General features: G+C 38.9%; 1 protein-coding gene across 6 annotated transcripts in view; it reads right to left on the bottom strand.

Annotated features, from left to right (window-relative positions):
* CCDC14 (coiled-coil domain containing 14) overlaps nt 1-17196 on the bottom strand; it is a 46629-nt gene that overhangs the window by 11050 nt on the left and 18383 nt on the right. For all 6 annotated transcript variants that reach the window (XR_009008263.1, XM_007175643.3, XM_057546022.1 and 3 more), the window contains one exon: nt 14162-14303. Coding sequence is in view for 5 of the 6 variants with exons in the window: in XM_007175643.3 (XP_007175705.3) it covers nt 14162-14303 (142 nt within the window). In the remaining variant the exon portion in view is untranslated. The remainder of the gene's footprint in view (nt 1-14161; nt 14304-17196) is intronic.

The raw sequence follows: 17196 nt of genomic DNA, 5'->3' as shown, positions 1-17196 counted from the left end.
CAATGAACTTCACAGTATGTAGCTGCTTCACAAATAGGAACATACGAAAGGAAGTGTTTACTTCTAAGAAGTTAATACTTAAAAAAAAGGTATCTCTGGTATCTTTCCAGAATTACTTACTTGGAAATAATCAACACTAAAGTATTATTGTTACGAAATCTAAAATTATAGATTCTACCTCACATCATTTGTATGTATTAATTCAGAATGGATTAAAGAGCTAAACATAAAATATAAAAATGAACAAAACTTAACTATACAAGGTTTAGGTGGAAATCTACATAATCTTTTTTTTTTTATTTTTTTTCTTGTGATTCATTTATTTATTTATTTTTGGCTGTGTTGGGTCTTTGTTTCTGTGCGAGGGCTTTCTCTAGTTGTGGCGGGTGGGGGCCACTCTTCATCGCGCTGCACGGGCCTCTCACTATCGTGGCCTCTCTTGTTGCGGAGCACAGGCTCCAGACGCGCAGGCTCAGTAATTGTGGCTCACGGGCGCAGTTGCTCCATGGCATGTGGGATCTTCCCAGACCAGGGCTCGAACCCGTGTCCCCTGCATTGGCAGGCAGACTCTCAACCACTGCGCCACCAGGGAAGCCCCCGAAATCTACATAATCTTAAAAAGTGGGAAGGGCATTCCTAAGCAAGACTCAAAATCCAGCAACCACCAAGGAAAAAAATGAAGGATTTAACTACATCAAAATTTGAAACTTGTTCTAGAATTAGCAGTCTGGAAGAAAATACCTGCTACACATATAACAGACAAAGGGTCTGTAACATTTAAGAACTCCTACAAATCAGTAAGAAGGGCAATAAAATGTGACAAACGATAAGAATGGCAATTCACGAAAGAAATAGAAATGGCCAATAAGCATACGAAAAATGCTCAGCCTCACTAATATGAAGAAATGCAAATTTATAACAGGAGATACTTTATGGCCACAGGATTGACAAAAATGAAAGGAAATAACACTTTGCATTGGTGACGGTATAGGGAAAGGGATTATCTCAATTGGTGGGAGTCTACTGGTATAACCATTTTGGATGTCAATTTGGCATTATCCAACAAATGTAAAATGTTCACAATCTGTGACAAAATAATTCCAGCTCTAAGTTATCTAGCCTCAGAAATAGTTGTATATGTGCAAAATCATCTATAATCTTGTAGATATATATAAGGATGTTCTCAACAGCAATATTTAATAGAAGTTGGAAACAAAATGCTACATAAATTATGATATATCCATACTATGAAATACTAATATACAGGTATTTAAAAAAAGAGACTGGCTTCCCTGGTGGCACAGCGGTTAAGAATCCACCTGCCAATGCAGGGGACACGGGTTCGAGCCCTGGTCCAGGAAGATCCCACATGCTATGGAGCAACTAAGCCCGTGCGCCACAACTACTGAGCCTGCGCTCTAGAGCCTGCAAGCCACAACTACCGAGCCCGCATGCCACAACTACGGAAGCCCGCACGCCTAGAGCCTGTACTCCGCAACAAGAGAAGCCACCGCAATGAGAAGCCTGCGCACCGCAACGAAGAGTAGCCTCTGCTTGCCGCAACTAGAGAAAGCCCGCACGCAGCAACGAAGACCCAATGCAGCCAAAAATAAAAATAAATAAATATACTAAAAATAAATAAATAAAGAGACTGTCATGGTAAGATTTCCAAGAGACATTATACAGTGAAAAAAACAAGCTACAGAACAATAGTATAACATGATCTCATTTTTGTTTTAATAAAATTCAGCTTTTCTGAAAAGGTTTCTCCTTTACAACAAAGAGGGCAGATCTAGAAAAGGCAGCATAGACTGGTAACCCATAACTCCAACTGGAATGCTTCTTCTGATATTTTCCAGAAAAACAGCAGGTCCTTGTACACACCAAGTGTGTGACAGAAGCTTTGCTTGACAAGTCTGTATGTCCCTGGTCAGATTCTTCTCTCCTCTTCTCTTTTACAAGTTCATGGGCCTGAGCTGAGAAGCATAATAAAGCTGCTCCCACATTTAGGAAAACATTCCCTCCAACCTGACTGTACCACTAGCTACTCTCTTCCCTCTCATTCCCAGTTTTTGGGGCCGGGCTTTTAAAAAATGATTGTTCTATAAAAATGATACATGATAATAAATAAAAGAGTCTTTTAAAAATGGATAATGTTACACATGCTATTTAAAAGTATTATGTATTATATTTAAGTTTACTTTCCATAATGGAAAAGAATATGAAAAAGAATGTATATACATAACTGAGTCACTTTGCTGTGCAGCAGAAACTGACACAACATTGTAAATCAACTATACCTCAGTAAAATAAATTTTTAAAAATTATTCCTAAACAGCCTAAAATAAAGGAAATAGGATATGAAAAACATTGATTTTGGAATTTTTACTGACTGTCAAGATTACTAACAGTCTATTCTGAGCCCATAATTCCAGTTGTTTTAGTTCTATGTATAGATTCAATGTTCATCTCTAATCTACTCCTTTACCTGAACTCACCTCTTGGTTGGCTAGACTTTGCCATTCAAGAATCTTTGTTTCTAAAGGAGGCCAAGGGTGCTGGTATTTCCTAAGTTTTCCCACACTTTAGAATACGACTATTACCTTTACACTAAAAGGATCACTGGACCACATATTTTCTTTTCCCTTAGAACTTTGTAAATGATGTTCTATAATCTTCTGACAATTAATATTGCTGTGAAAAGGCTGAGGCCAATTTGATATTTTTCTCCTTATGATTTGCTTTTTCTTTTTAGTGTCTGTAAAAGCTAAATTTTTTTGTCCTCAAGGTGTAGTAACTTCACCAGCATGTCTTGGTATTGATCGTTTTGCATAGTTTTTCTGAGAACTTGTATACCCTATTGATCTGCTGACACAGATCTTTAGATTAGTAAGTTTCCCTTTATTTATCTATCTTTTAATATTGTCTTTAATCTATTCGTTCTCTTCTCTTTTGCAGGAACACTATGCCAATTTTGCATCTCTTTTGTTTCTCTTCCATGTATATCATGTTTTTAATAATAATTTTTAGATCAGTCTTTTTCTGTTTTTTTGGTATGAATTCCTGAAGCTTATCCACCACGCATTCAGTCATTTAACAAGTATTTATTAGAGTGAGTGCTAGGCACAATTCTCAGCACTAGAAATATAGCAGCAAACAAAAAAGACAAAAATTCAGCCCTCTCAAATTCATTGAGACAAAAAAGAGCATAGAGGTTATCAGGGGCTGGGGGGAAGGGAGAAGGGGAGTTACTTTTAGTGGGCACAGGGTTTATGTTGGGGATGAAAAAGTTTTAGGTACAAACAGTGGTAATGGGTACACAGTACTGTGAATGTATTTAATGCAACGTACACTTACAAGTAGTTAAAAAATAAATATTATGTCATATATTTTACCACAATAAAAATAAATTAATAAAAAATATTTAAGGGGTTTGTAAAGAGAAATAAGATAAGGCTTACAGGAGACAGTGAACTATGAATTTAGTAGCAACTGAAACAGAAATATTTGGGGGGGAAAAGCAAAACACAAAAACCAACAAAACAACAACAAAATTCAGCCTTCATATTGCTTAGTTTCTTTTTTTTTTTTCTTTGTTTTTCTGGCTGCATTAGGTCTTAGTTGCAACACATGGGGTCTTCAATGAGGCGTGCGGGATCTTTCGCTGCAGTATGTGGGGTCTTTGTTGTGGCGTGTGGGCTTCTCTCTAGTTGTGGCGTGCAGGTTTTCTCTCTAGTTGGGGCGTGCAGGTTTTCTCTTTAGTTGTGGCGCGCAGGCTCCAGGGAGTGTGGACTCTGTAGATTGCGGTATGCGGGCTCTCTTGTTGAGACGTGAGAGCTCAGTAGCTCTGGCACGGGGGCTTAGTTGCCCCGCAGTGTGTCAGATCTTAGTTCCCCAAATGGATCGAACCCGCGTCCCCTGCATTGGAAGGTGGATTCTTTACCACTGAACCACCAGGGAAGTCCCCTGCTTAGGTTCTAATGGAATACAATATCCCTGACTTGATGTTTGTTTGGTGTTAATTTATTTGCTTCTAACAGGGCTTTCATTTCTGTAATTTTTAGCTTTTTTATTTTTCCAAGGTCACCTAATCCACTTTTCTCCTCTTACTGTCTTTTCTTCTTTAAGCACTCTCTCTTTTCAATCTCTGTCTTCCTGCTCCTAAGAGAGACTCTATTATATTTAATTTCCTTGAAACTATAGAATACTGTTTCAAGTTTTCCTGGGTTTTCTTCGGGTGATCTGTCTTGTGATGTTTATTCTTGACCTACCTTTGTCGCTTTTGTCAATTTGTTTATTTTGAATGTTATACAAACATCTCTCCCCTTCCATAAATTCTTTCTTCCCATAGCTTTCATGGTATCACTCTCTCCCAGTTTTCCTGATCCTTCTCTACTTGCTCCTTCCTGGGTTTCTTTCACAGGCTCCTCTTCCTGTGTTCTTTCCTTAAAAAGGTGTTATTCCCCAGCAATTCCCCTTTGGCTTTGTTCACACTCTATACCTTCTAGGGGAATTTACCACTTACACGCTGATAACAAATCACTTGCTTTTAATTATTATTGTCTCCAGGGTCTACACAGTGCCAGACCTGTAGTAAATGCTCAATAAAAACGTGGTCAGTGAATAACTCCCAAGTCCATTTCTATCCTGGATCATACCATACATGTCTCCAGATAGTCTAAATGATACATCCAGCATATCTAAATCTTAACTCACTGGCTCTCCCAATACATTTTCTAACTCAAAAATAAAGTGACAGATTGGTTCAAGATGGCGGAGTAGAAGGACGTGCTCTCACTCCCTCTTGCGAGAGCACCAGCATCGCAACTAACTGCTGAACTATCATTGACAGGAAGACATTGCAACTCACCAAAAAAGATACCCCACATCCAAAGACAAAGGAGAAGCCACAATGAGATGGTAGGAGGGGTGCAATCACAATAAAATCAAATCCCATAACTGCTGCGTGAGTGACTCACAAACTGGAGAACACTTATACCACAGAAGTCCACCCACCGGAGTGAAGGTTCCGAGCCCCACATCAGGCTTCCCAACCTCGGGGTCCAGCAATGGGAGGAGGAATTCCTAGAGAATCAGACTTTGAAGGCTAGTGAGATTGGACTGCAGGACTTTGACAGGACTGGGAGAAACAGAGACTCCACTCTTGGAGGGCACACACAAAGTAGTGTGCGCATCAGGACCCAGGGGAAGGAGCAGTGACCCCAGGGGAGACTGAACTAGACCTACCTGATAGTGTTGGAGGGTCTCCTGCAGAGGTGGTGGGTGGCTGTGTCTCACTGTGAGGACAAGGACACTGGCAGCAGAAGTTCTGGGAATTACTCCTTGGCGTGAACCCTCCCAGAGTCCGCCATTAGCCCCACCAAAGAGCTGGGTAGGTTCCAGTGTTGGGTCGCCTCAGGCCAAACAACCAACATGGAGGGAACCCAGCCCCACCCATCAGCAGACAAGCGGATTAAAGGTTTACTGAGCTCTGCCCACCAGAGCAACACCCAGCTCTACCCACCACCAGTCCCTCCCATCAGGAAACTTGCACAAGCCTCTTAGATAGCCTCATCCACCAGAGGGCAGACAGCAGAAGCAAGAAGAACTACAATCCTGCAGCCTGTGGAACAAAAATCACATTCACAGAAAGATAAGACAAGATGAAAAGGCAGAGGGCGATGTACCAGATGAAGAAACAAGATAAAACCCCAGAAAAACAATTAAATGAAGTGGAGATAGGCAACCTTCCAGAAAAAGAATTCAGAATAATGATAGCGAAGATGATCCAGGACCTCGGAAAAAGAATGGAGGCAAAGATCGAGAAGATGCAGGAAATGTTTAACAAAGACTTAGAAGAATTAAAGAACAAACACCTAGAAGAATTAAAGAAAAAACAAACAGAGATGAACAATACAGTAACTGAAAAGAAAAATACACTAGAAGGAATCAATAGCAGAATAACTGAGGCAGAAGAACGGATAAGTGACCTGGAAGACAGAATGGTGGAATTCACTGCTGCAGAACAGAATAAAGAAAAAGAATGAAAGGAAATGAAGATGGCCTAAGAGACCTCTGGGACAACATTAAACGCAACAACATTCGCATTATAGGGGTCCCAGAAGGAGAAGAGAGAGAGAAAGGACCTGAGAAGATATTTGAAGAGATTACAGTCGAAAATCTCCCTAACATCGGAAAGGAAATAGCCACCCAAGTCCGGGAAGCTCAGAGAGTCCCAGGCAGGATAAACCCAAGGAGAAACATGCTGAGACACACAGAAATCAAATTGACAAAAATTAAAGACAAAGAAAAATTACTGAAAGCAACAAGGGAAAAACTACAAATAATATACAAGGGAACTCCCATAAGGTAAACAGCTGATTTCTCAGCAGAAACTCTACAAACCAGAAGGGATTGGCATGACGTATTTAAAATGATGAAAGAGAAGAACCTACAACCAAGATTACTCTACCTGGCAAGGATCTCATTCAGATTAGATGGAGAAATCAACAGCTTTACAGACAAGCAAAAGCTAAGAGAATTCAGCACCACCAAACCAGCTCTACAACAAATGCTAAAGGAACTTCTCTAAGTGGGAAACACAAGAAAAGAAAAGGACCTACAAAAACAAACCCAAAACAATTAAGAAAATGGTAACAGGAACATAAGTATCGATAATTACCTTGAATGTGAATGGATTAAATGCTCCAACCAGGGCTTCCCTGGTGGCGCAGTGGTTGAGAATCTGCCTGCTAATGCAGGGGACACGGGTTCGAGCCCTGGTCTGGGAAGATCCCACATGCCACGGAGCAGCTGGGCCCGTGAGCCACAATTGCTGAGCCTGCGCGTCTGGAGCCTGTGCCCCGCGACGGGAGGGGCCGCGATAGAGAAAGGCCCGCGCACCGCGATGAAGAGCGGTCCCCGCACCGCGATGAAGAGTGGCCCCCGCTTGCCGCAACTGGAGAAAGCCCTCGCACGAACCGAAGACCCAACACAGTCAAAAATAAATAAATAAATAAATAAGAAAATCCTTTGGGAAAAAAAAAAAAAAAAAAAATGCTCCAACCAAAAGACGCAGGCTCACTGAATGGATACAAAAACAAGACCCATCTATATGCTGTCTACAAGAGACCCACTTCAGACCTAGGGACACATACAGACTGAAAGTCACGGGATGGAAAAAGATAGTCCATGCAAATGGAAATCAAAAGAAAACTGAAGTGGCAATACTCATATCAGATCAAATAGACTTTAAAATAAAGAATGTTACAAGAGACAAGGAAGGACACTACATAATGATCAAGGGATCAATCCAAGAAGAAGATATAACAATTATAAATATATATGCACCCAACATAGGAGCACCTCAATACATAAGGCAACTGCTAACAGCTATAAAAGAGGAAATCGACAGTGACACAATAATAGTGGGGGACTTTAACACCTCACTTACACCAATGGACAGATCACCCAGACAGAAAATTAATAAGGAAACACAAGCTTTACATGACACAATAGACCAGATAGATTTAATTGATATTTATAGGACATACCATCCAAAAACAGCAGATTACACTTTCTTCTCAAATGCGCACGGAACATTCTCCAGAATAAATCACATCTTGGGTTACAAATCAAGCCTCAGTAAATTTAAGAAAATTGAAAGCATATCAAGTCTCTTTTCTGACCACAACGCTATGGGATTAGAAATCAATTACAGGGAAAGAAACGTAAAAAACACAAACACATGGAGGCTATACAATACATTACTAAATAACCAAGAGATCACTGAAGAAATCAAAGAGGAAATCAAAAAATACCAGAGACAAATGACAATGAAAACACGACAATCCAAAACCTATGGGATGCAGCATAAGCAGTTCTAAAAGGGAAGTTTATAGCAATACAATACTACCTCAAGAAACAACAAACATCTCAAATAAACAATCTAACCTTACACCTAAAGCAACTAGAGAAAGAAGAACAAACAAAACCCAACGTTAGCAGAAGGAAAGAAATCATAAAGATCAGAGCAGAAATAAACGAAATACAAACAAAGAAAACAATAACAAAGATCAATAAAACTAAAAGCTGGTTCTTTGAGAAGATAAACAAAATTGATAAACCATTAGCCAGATTCATCAAGAAAACAAGGGAGAAGACTCAAATCAATAAAATTAGAAATGAAAAAGGAGAAGTTACAACAGACACCGCAGAAATACAAAGCATCCTAAGAGACTACTACAAGCAACTCTATGCCAATAAAATGGACAACCTGGAAGAAATGGACAAATTCTTACAAAGGTATAACCTTCCAAGATTGAACCAGGAAGAAATAGAAAATATGAATAGACCAATCACAAGTAATGAAATTGAAACTGTGATTAAAAATCTTCCAACAAACAAAAGTCCAGGACCAGATGGCTTCACAGGTGAATTCTATCAAACATTTAGACAAGAGCTAACACCAATCCTTCTCAAACTCTTCCAAAAAACTGCAGAGGAAGGAACACTCCCAAACTCATTCTATGAGGCCACCATCACCCTGATACCAAAACCAGACAAAGATACTACAAAAAAAGAAAATGACAGACCAATATCACTGATGAATATAGATGCAAAAATCCTCAACAAAATACTAGCAAACAGAATCCAACAACACATTAAAAGGATGATACACCATGATCAAGTGGGATTTATCCCAGGGATGCAAGGAGTCTTCAATATATGTAAATCAATGTATGTGATACACCGTATTAACAAATTGAAGAAGAAAAACCATATGATCATCTCAATAGATGCAGAAAAAGCTTTCGACAAAATTCAACACCCATTTATGATAAAAACTCTCCAGAAAGTGGGCACAGAGGGAACCTACCTCAACAAAAATAAAGGCCATATACGACAAACCCACAGCAAACATCATTCTCAATGGTGAAATACTGAAACCATTTCCTCTAAGATCAGGAACAAGACAAGGATGTCCACTTTCGTCACTATTATTCAACATAGCTTTGGAAGTCCTAGCCACAGCCATTAGAGAAGAAAAAGAAATAAAGGAATACAAATTGGAAAAGAAGAAGTCAAACTGTCACTGTTTGCAGATGACATGATAGTATACATAGAGAATCCTAAAGATGCCACCAGAAAACTACTATAGCTGATCAATGAATTTGGTAAAGTTGCAGGATACAAAATTAATGTACAGAAATCCCTTGCATTCTTATACACTAACAATGAAAGATCAGAAAGAGAAATTAAGGAAACAATCCTATTCACCATTGCAACAAAAAGAATAAAATACCTAGGAATAAACCTACCTAAGGAGATAAAAGACCTCTACTCAGAAAACTATAAGACACTGTTGAAAGAAATCAAAGATGACACAGATGAAGAGATACACCATGTTCTTGGATTGGAAGAATCAATATTGTGAAAATGACTATACTACCAAAAGCAATCTACAGACCCAGTGCAATCCCTATCAAATTACCTGTGGCATTTTTTACAGAACTAGAACAAAATATCTTAAAATTTGTATGGAGACACAAAAGACCCCAAATTGCAAAAGCGGTCTTGAGGGAACAAAAGGGAGCTGGAGGAATCAGACTCCCTGACTTCAGACTATACTACAAAGCTACAATAATCAAGGAAATATGGTACTGGCACAAAAACAGAAATATAGACCAATGGAATAGGATAGAAAGCCCAGAGATAAACCCACGCACCTATGGTCAACTAATCTATGGCAAAGGAGGCAAGGATATACAATGGAGAAAAGACAGTCTCTTCAATAAGTGGTGCTGGGAAAACTTGACAGCTACATGTAAAAGAATGAAATTAGGGCTTCCCTGGTGGTGCAGTGGTTAAGAATCTGCCTGCCAATGCAGGGGACACGGGTTTGAGCCCTGGTCTGGGAGGATCCCACATGCCACGGAGCAATTAAGCCCGTGCGCCACAGCTACTGAGCCTGTGCTCTAGAGCCCACGAGCCACAACTACTGAGCCCGCGTGCCTAAAGCCTGTGCTCTGCAACAAGCAAAGCCACTGCAATGAGAAGTCCATGCACCACAACAAAGAATAGCCCCCGCTCATGGCAACTAAAGAAAGCCCGCGCACAGCAACGAAGACCCAAGGAAGCCACAAATAAATAAATAAATTTATAAAAAAAAAAAAAAAGAATGAAATTAGAACACTCCCTAACACCATACACAAAAATAAACTCAAAATGGATTAGAGACCTAAATGTAAGACTAGACACTATAAAACTCTTAGAGGAAAACATAGGAAGAACACTCTTTGACATAAATCACAGCAAGATCTTTTTTGATCCACCTCCTAGAGTAATGGAAATAAAAACAAAAATAAACAAATGGGACCTAATGAAACTTCAAAGCTTTTGAAAAGCAAAGGAAACTACAAACAAGACGAAAAGACAACCCTCAGAATGGGAGAAAATATTTGCAAATGAATCAACGGACAAAGGATTAATCTCCAAAATATATAAACAGCTCATGCAGCTCAATATTAAAAAAACAAACAACCCAATGCAAAAATGCGCAGAAGACCTAAATAGACATTTCTCCAAAGAAGACATACAGATGGCCAAGAAGCACATGAAAAGCTGCTCAACATCACTAATTATTAGAGAAATGCATATCAAAACTACAATGAGGTATCACCTCACACTAGTTAGAATGGGCATCATCAGAATATCTACAAACAACAAATGCTGGAGAGGGTGTGGAGAAAAGGGAACCCTCTTGCACTGTTGGTGGGAATGTAAACTGATACAGCCACTGTGGAGAACAGTATGGAGGTTCCTTAAAAAACTAAAAATAGAACTACCATATGACCCAGCAATCCCACTACTGGGCATATACCCAGAGAAAACCAGAAATCAAAAAGAGACATACACCCCAATGTTCACTGCAGCACTATTTACAATAGGCAGGTCATGGAAGCAACCTAAATGCCCATCGACAGATGAATGGATAAAGAAGATGTGGTACATATATACAATGGAATATTACTCAGCCATAAAAAGGAACGAAATTGGGTCATTTGTAGAGACGTGGATGAATCTAGAGACTGTCATACAGAGTGAAGTAAGTCAGAAAGAGAAAAACAAATGTCGTATATTAATGCATACATGTGGAACCTAGAAAAATGGTACAGATGAACCGGTTTGCAGGGCAGAAATAGAGACACAGATGTAGAGCACAAACGTATGGACACCAAGCGGGGAAAGTGGCAGGGGGTGGTGGTGGTGGAGGGATGAATTGGGAGATTGGGATTGACATATATACACTAATATGTATAAAATAGATAACTAATAAGAACCTGCTGTATAAAAAAATAAATAAAATAAAATTCAAAAACTAAATAAAAAGCTAAAAAAAAAAAGTGAAATAAAAACAAACAACTTATTCTTCCTCTAGTAACTTCCATCTGGAAGAATTATGTTACCATATGTCAAATTATCAGGCCAAAAGACTGAGGGCCACACTCCAGCTCCTCCCACTGACGTCCACTTCAGCTTTTGTTCTGCGTGGGTACACAACGGTCTCATATTTGAGTCTAATATCAGGAAATGGTCATGAATTCTAACTTGCCCTTTGAATATTAAAGTCCCTCTCTAGCTGAACTGGAACCCCCACAACCCTCATCCAGGAAAGTTTGGAACGTGCCAGGCCTTTTGGTGGTCACAGTGAATAGGGCACTACAGACACTTTATGGGTAGGGACCAGGAAGGCTAAATGTTGAGCACTGTGTCAGGAGTCTCACATAAAAACTGCCCAGACCCAAATGCCAAAGAAATAATGCACCTAGCTATTTTTTTTTAAGCCACAAGATGGCAATAAACACCAAGAAAGTCCTGAAAGATCAGTTTTCTGGCCATAAAGGAACAGGAAGTTTCAAAATGCCCAAAAAAGAATGAAAAAAATTTTTTTGATTGATAAAGCTGAAAAACACTTTTGAATAAGCCTGTGCATTCCAACTTTCATTTGTAATGGAGATTATGGATGTTTCTTTCCAAATAAAGATTACCAAAGAGGCAAAAATATTCCTATACTTGTGCTGGAAATCTCATTCTGCTAAAGAGTATCTGACAAATTCCTCATTTTTCAATAATTTCAATTTGAGAAGGTCAGGTAAACAATGGCAGTAGCATGCTATTTAATCTTTGTCCTCTAAGGACACAGCCAAAAAGCTTTGATGCCAAGTCTGAAGAATTAGGTTAGACATTAAAATAATACCTTTAAAAAAAATTAACAACAAGCAGTGACCAATAAAGTATTTAGTCTCATTTTCTTAAGTGGCTTATAAATTAGCTCCTAAAGCAATTTTAAAATGTTCTAAGGAATATAAATAAATAACAACTACTGATATTTCCCATGGTCACAATGCTAAAATAGATAATATCTGGAGACTAAGTTTTATTATGCTTATTTAAGAAACTAATTATTTGATAGTCATACCTTTAAAAACATATGTGTTCATTTTAAATGGATTACAGTATGTTCTTTTGTTCCACAAAATACACATAAATACTGAAGCATAAATAAGTTAGTCTCTACTTCCTAGCAGAAGCAATGCAGAAGCATAGAAATTAAGATCAATGTACTCTAAAATCAAACTGCCCAGGTTTGAGTCTTGTCTCTGTTACATCTTAGGTATGTGACCTTGGGTTAAGTTACATGACCTCTCTGTGCCTTGGTTTCCTCATCTGAATAAGAATAACATAGTACCTACCTCACAGAGCTGCTGTAAGAATTTAAAGAGATGACACATAAAGGATAATATATGGCACATATTCCATGATGTCTCATGGCCTGGCACATAAGAAACACTCAATAAATGTTCGTAGTAGTATTGGCTATTACCATTATTATTATTCATACTTGGTCTTGCTTTTGAAAAACTAATGCTATTATAGGGATCCCTCAGGTCAGGACTAAAGACAGTATTATTAGAATTTAAACCAGCAACCCCACCATATACCACAGTATCTAAAGACTAATGATCTTTAGAGAAATAATCCTAAACGAGTAAATCTCACTAGGTGTTGTGCCTTTGCAGGCTCCAGATCCATGAATTTAAGCTATCCTCCAACTAGGAATCCTATTTCGTTGCTTTCCAGTTTTTTAAAATGTTTATGCAGGTCCTTGCAGTTCCCATGTGGTACAATGCCTATAGCTAACGCAACTGTAATGCCCTCTCAGGGCACACTCACACACTGCAGTGTCGCAGAAGCACCTGAAAGTGTCCTCCAATCCTCTGCAAAGTGTACTGATAGACACGGGAGCAGTGGCCTTGGTGATCACCACTGAAATGTTCAAAGTTAAGATATTATTGATAACGTGTAAAGTGATTTCTGTATTTCAAGATTCGATACCTGGTTTATATCTTTTCTAAACAAATTAAGGCCATAATATCAACATTAAGTTAAGATAGCCAAAAGAAAAATTACCTAAGAATTTAAATGAGTTTTTTCCTATGTCTGAATGTAGTGGGGCGACTGGTGCTCACCCAGTTAGGTTCTCCTTTCCTTTGGAGGATGTGGAAGTATGAGAAAATTTCATGTCCCAGATCTTTATATTAGGCAGGGCCATATTTCTCATTTTAGCCTATAAAATATAAGTAGAAGTGAGACTATCATACTTCTGGGCCAGGGCATGTAAGAGTTGGTTTGCCATATCCATGTTCTCTTTTTCCTGAAAAACATATACTGAGACGGTAGATCCTAAGACGGAGGGAACCTAAATCCTGAGTCACAGGATAGCCTCAGATGACCCATGCTGGTCTTGGTGTGAGGGAGAAATAAACTTCTGCTGTGCTATGCCATTGACATTTTGGAGTTTGTTACTGTATGGCCTAGACTGGCCTGATAAATACCCTGAGGTAGTTCATTTTCCTCTCCATTCACTACCAACCAAGTGATAACAGATGTAAAAACAAAATGTACTAGTGGGCAGAAGTAACGGAAGAGTTAGAGAATGCCAGCAATATTTGCAAAATAGGGAAGAAAAAGTAGAAACACAGTAAGACAGTATATATCTATTTTCCTTATGAAGCCCTAGATATCTCGTTAGGCACTTTTGTTCTGGCCACGGGACATCTTTGCATGGAGACAAAAAAATTCAAAGAGCAATTCTTACCTGCGTAAATGAGCATTTTCACTTCTTAGTGGTTGCATGGCCAGTGCTATTTCAACCTGAATATTTGTGTTTCCACTTATTGTTGGAAGCAGAGATATATACAACTCCAGTTCTGTAATCAACCTCTGAATTTCTGAATCTTCTATAAAAGGCAGAAGAAATGAGTAAAGACAATATTATAAATTATTTTTAGATAAGATTATTCATATGTAGGGGCTTCCCTGGTGGCGCAGTGGTTGAGAATCTGCCTGCTAATGCAGGGGACACGGGTTCAAGCCCTGGTCTGGGAAGATCCCACATGCTGCGGAGCAACTAGGCCCGTGAGCCACAGCTACTGAGCCTGCGCGTCTGGAGCTTGTGCTCCGCAACAAGAGAGGCCGCAATAGTGAGAGGCCCGCGCCCTGCGATGAAGAGTGGCCCCGCTTGCCGCAACTAGAGAAAGCCCTCGTACAGAAACGAACACCCAACACAGCCAAAAACAAATAAATAAATAAATTTATTTAAAAAAAAAAAAGATTATTCATATGTATTACTAAAAAAGAAAATATTTCAGAAATATACATACATGCTACAAACTCAACTCAGTTATTTATGAATTTGTTATACAAATCCTATTTTCCTCTTTCCTGCCGCCTGCATTTCCTTATTGAAAAGAATTCTAAAGACATTAAGTTCAGTAAACTAAAGATTAATCTTAAGTCACAGAATTCTTATATCAGTGATTTTTTCAGTTAAAGTGTCTAGTAGGAAGATGGTTTATATATATCTCCTAGTTCACATTTACCAAAAGACTATATTAGACTCCTATAATTGCTAGAGGGTTTCCTATAATTAATTACAGTATTAACATTTATAATACAACCTTTGATCCTGGCATAAACAAATAATTCACTTTAGGTGATTCAATTTGGCAACACATTGAGGAAAAGTCTACTAAGATAAGGTTTTATTATTTAATTTTATAAAGTAGGTTAACACAATCAGCTATACTTAATTTGATGTAGCATCAAAAGCAGTTATCATTTTTGTTATTAATTGTGGGGAGTGGATGGTTTGGGAGGTGGCAAACAGCCACAGGTAGAAGGTAGATTTTAGACCTTTTGTCCTTTTATTTTTGTCCCCTCATTTCTATTCAAATTTTCTGTGAACTGAAAACATTTGATAAATATAATATTAACTGTCTGATATCCAAAAGAGGTAAAGTATATTCTAGTTACAAAAATTTACTCAATTCCATGAGTATTTTAACACCCTGATGGAATGTTTACATGCACACGGTAAACAACTGTGCCCAATTACAGAGCAGACTTCTACCAATCCTCCACAGAGGGGTTTTACTTGTAAGCATTGGAGGCCGAGACCTGGGCTCCACCATTTTCTAGCAATGTACCGTAGTCAAATTACTTAACTCTTTTTTTTTTTTTTTTAAATTTTATTTATTTATTTATTTATTTATTTATTTTTGGCTGTGCTGGGTCTTCGGTTCGTGCGAGGGCTTTCTCTAGTTGCGGCAAGTGGGGGCCACTCTTCATCGCGGTGCGGGGACCGCTCTTCATCGCGGTGCGCGGGCCTTTCACTATCGCGGCCCCTCCCGTTGCGGGGCACAGGCTCCAGACGCGCAGGCTCAGCAGCTGTGGCTCACGGGCCCAGCTGCTCCGTGGCATGTGGGATCTTCCCAGACCAGGGCTCGAACCCGTGTCTCCTGCATTAGCAGGCAGATTCTCAACCACTGCGCCACCAGGGAAGCCCAAATTACTTAACTCTTGAAGCCTAGGTTTCTTCATAGTTAAATGGAGATAACAACAGTACCTCATGGGGTTGCTGAGAGGATTAAATGAAATACTGTTCTGCAAGCCTCAGTTTCCTCATCTGTAAAATGGGGACAATAACAGTATCTCATAGGGTTGCTGTGAGGATTAAACGAGATAATGCATCTAAAACACTTAGCACAGGGCTGGGCACATGGTAAGCACTCAGTAAATGATATTGTTACTATTATTATTGTTACCAATGATTAAGTGTTTGGTTAAGAAAATAGTAATAAACTTAAAGTCTAAAAACACAAGAGATTTTAATATATTAAACCACTGGATCAACAGTGCTACAATCCTTTAGATAAATTTTAAGATTTGGTACTCTTCTTGTCAGCCTGCAAATATTAGGTATTCAATCAGTGCTTCCACAATTAATTACTGTGTTTTCTAGATGACAAATCTGTAACTCACTCCAAATGAAAGCCATTATTTAGAATATATACCCATAATGAAAACATATGAATATGACCTGGCTCAAATGTCTCTTAACTCCACCCAAGACATTTTTCTTGATTTAATTAAAAAATCCCAAGAGTGAATTTAAAAGGGCATAAAAAGTTTTAGGTTCCTCCTCAAAGTGAGATTTGTTAAACATTATAACAGTTGGTTATTAAAGAAATGATGAGAGGAAATTTTCTGCACCTTTTTAAAATAGGAAAAAATTATCATTCTATTCTAGGGAGTTAATCATGTTTAGGGTCCTCTAACCCCTTAAAGTTTATCTCTATAATTGGTTGAATCTTTTCAAGGTCTTTTGAATCAAGCAGAATGAATACACACTTGTAAGTAAAAGACTGATATTCCCTAGCACATTTCAAATCCACAGGAAACAAGAGGGAGTAAAACCTAAAAAAATAAGAATAAAACAGACAAAATTCATTTCCTCATTAGCACAAGACATATTTCTATGGAAAATTTCACAAACTCCATGTCAGTTATTCTGAATTTAAATGACATGCCACAGGGACTTCTCTGGTGGCGCAGTGGTTAAGAATCTGCCTGCCAATGCAGGGGACATGGTTTGATCCCTGGTCCAGGAAGATCCCACATGCCGAAGAGCAACTAAGCCCACGTGCCACAACTACCGAGCCTGCGCTCTAGGGCTCGTGCCACAACTACTGAGAATGTGCGCCACAACTACTGAGAACGCGCACCACAACTACTGAAGCCCGTGTGCCTAGAGCCCATGCTCCACAACGAGAAGCCACCGCAGTGAGAAGC

The sequence above is a fragment of the Balaenoptera acutorostrata genome, chromosome 4 (genome assembly GCF_949987535.1).
Source record: "Balaenoptera acutorostrata chromosome 4, mBalAcu1.1, whole genome shotgun sequence".
Classification (NCBI taxonomy): Eukaryota; Metazoa; Chordata; class Mammalia; order Artiodactyla; family Balaenopteridae; genus Balaenoptera; species Balaenoptera acutorostrata.
The sequence above is the reverse complement of the archived record's forward strand: the minus strand, read 5'-3'. Positions and strand labels throughout refer to the sequence as shown.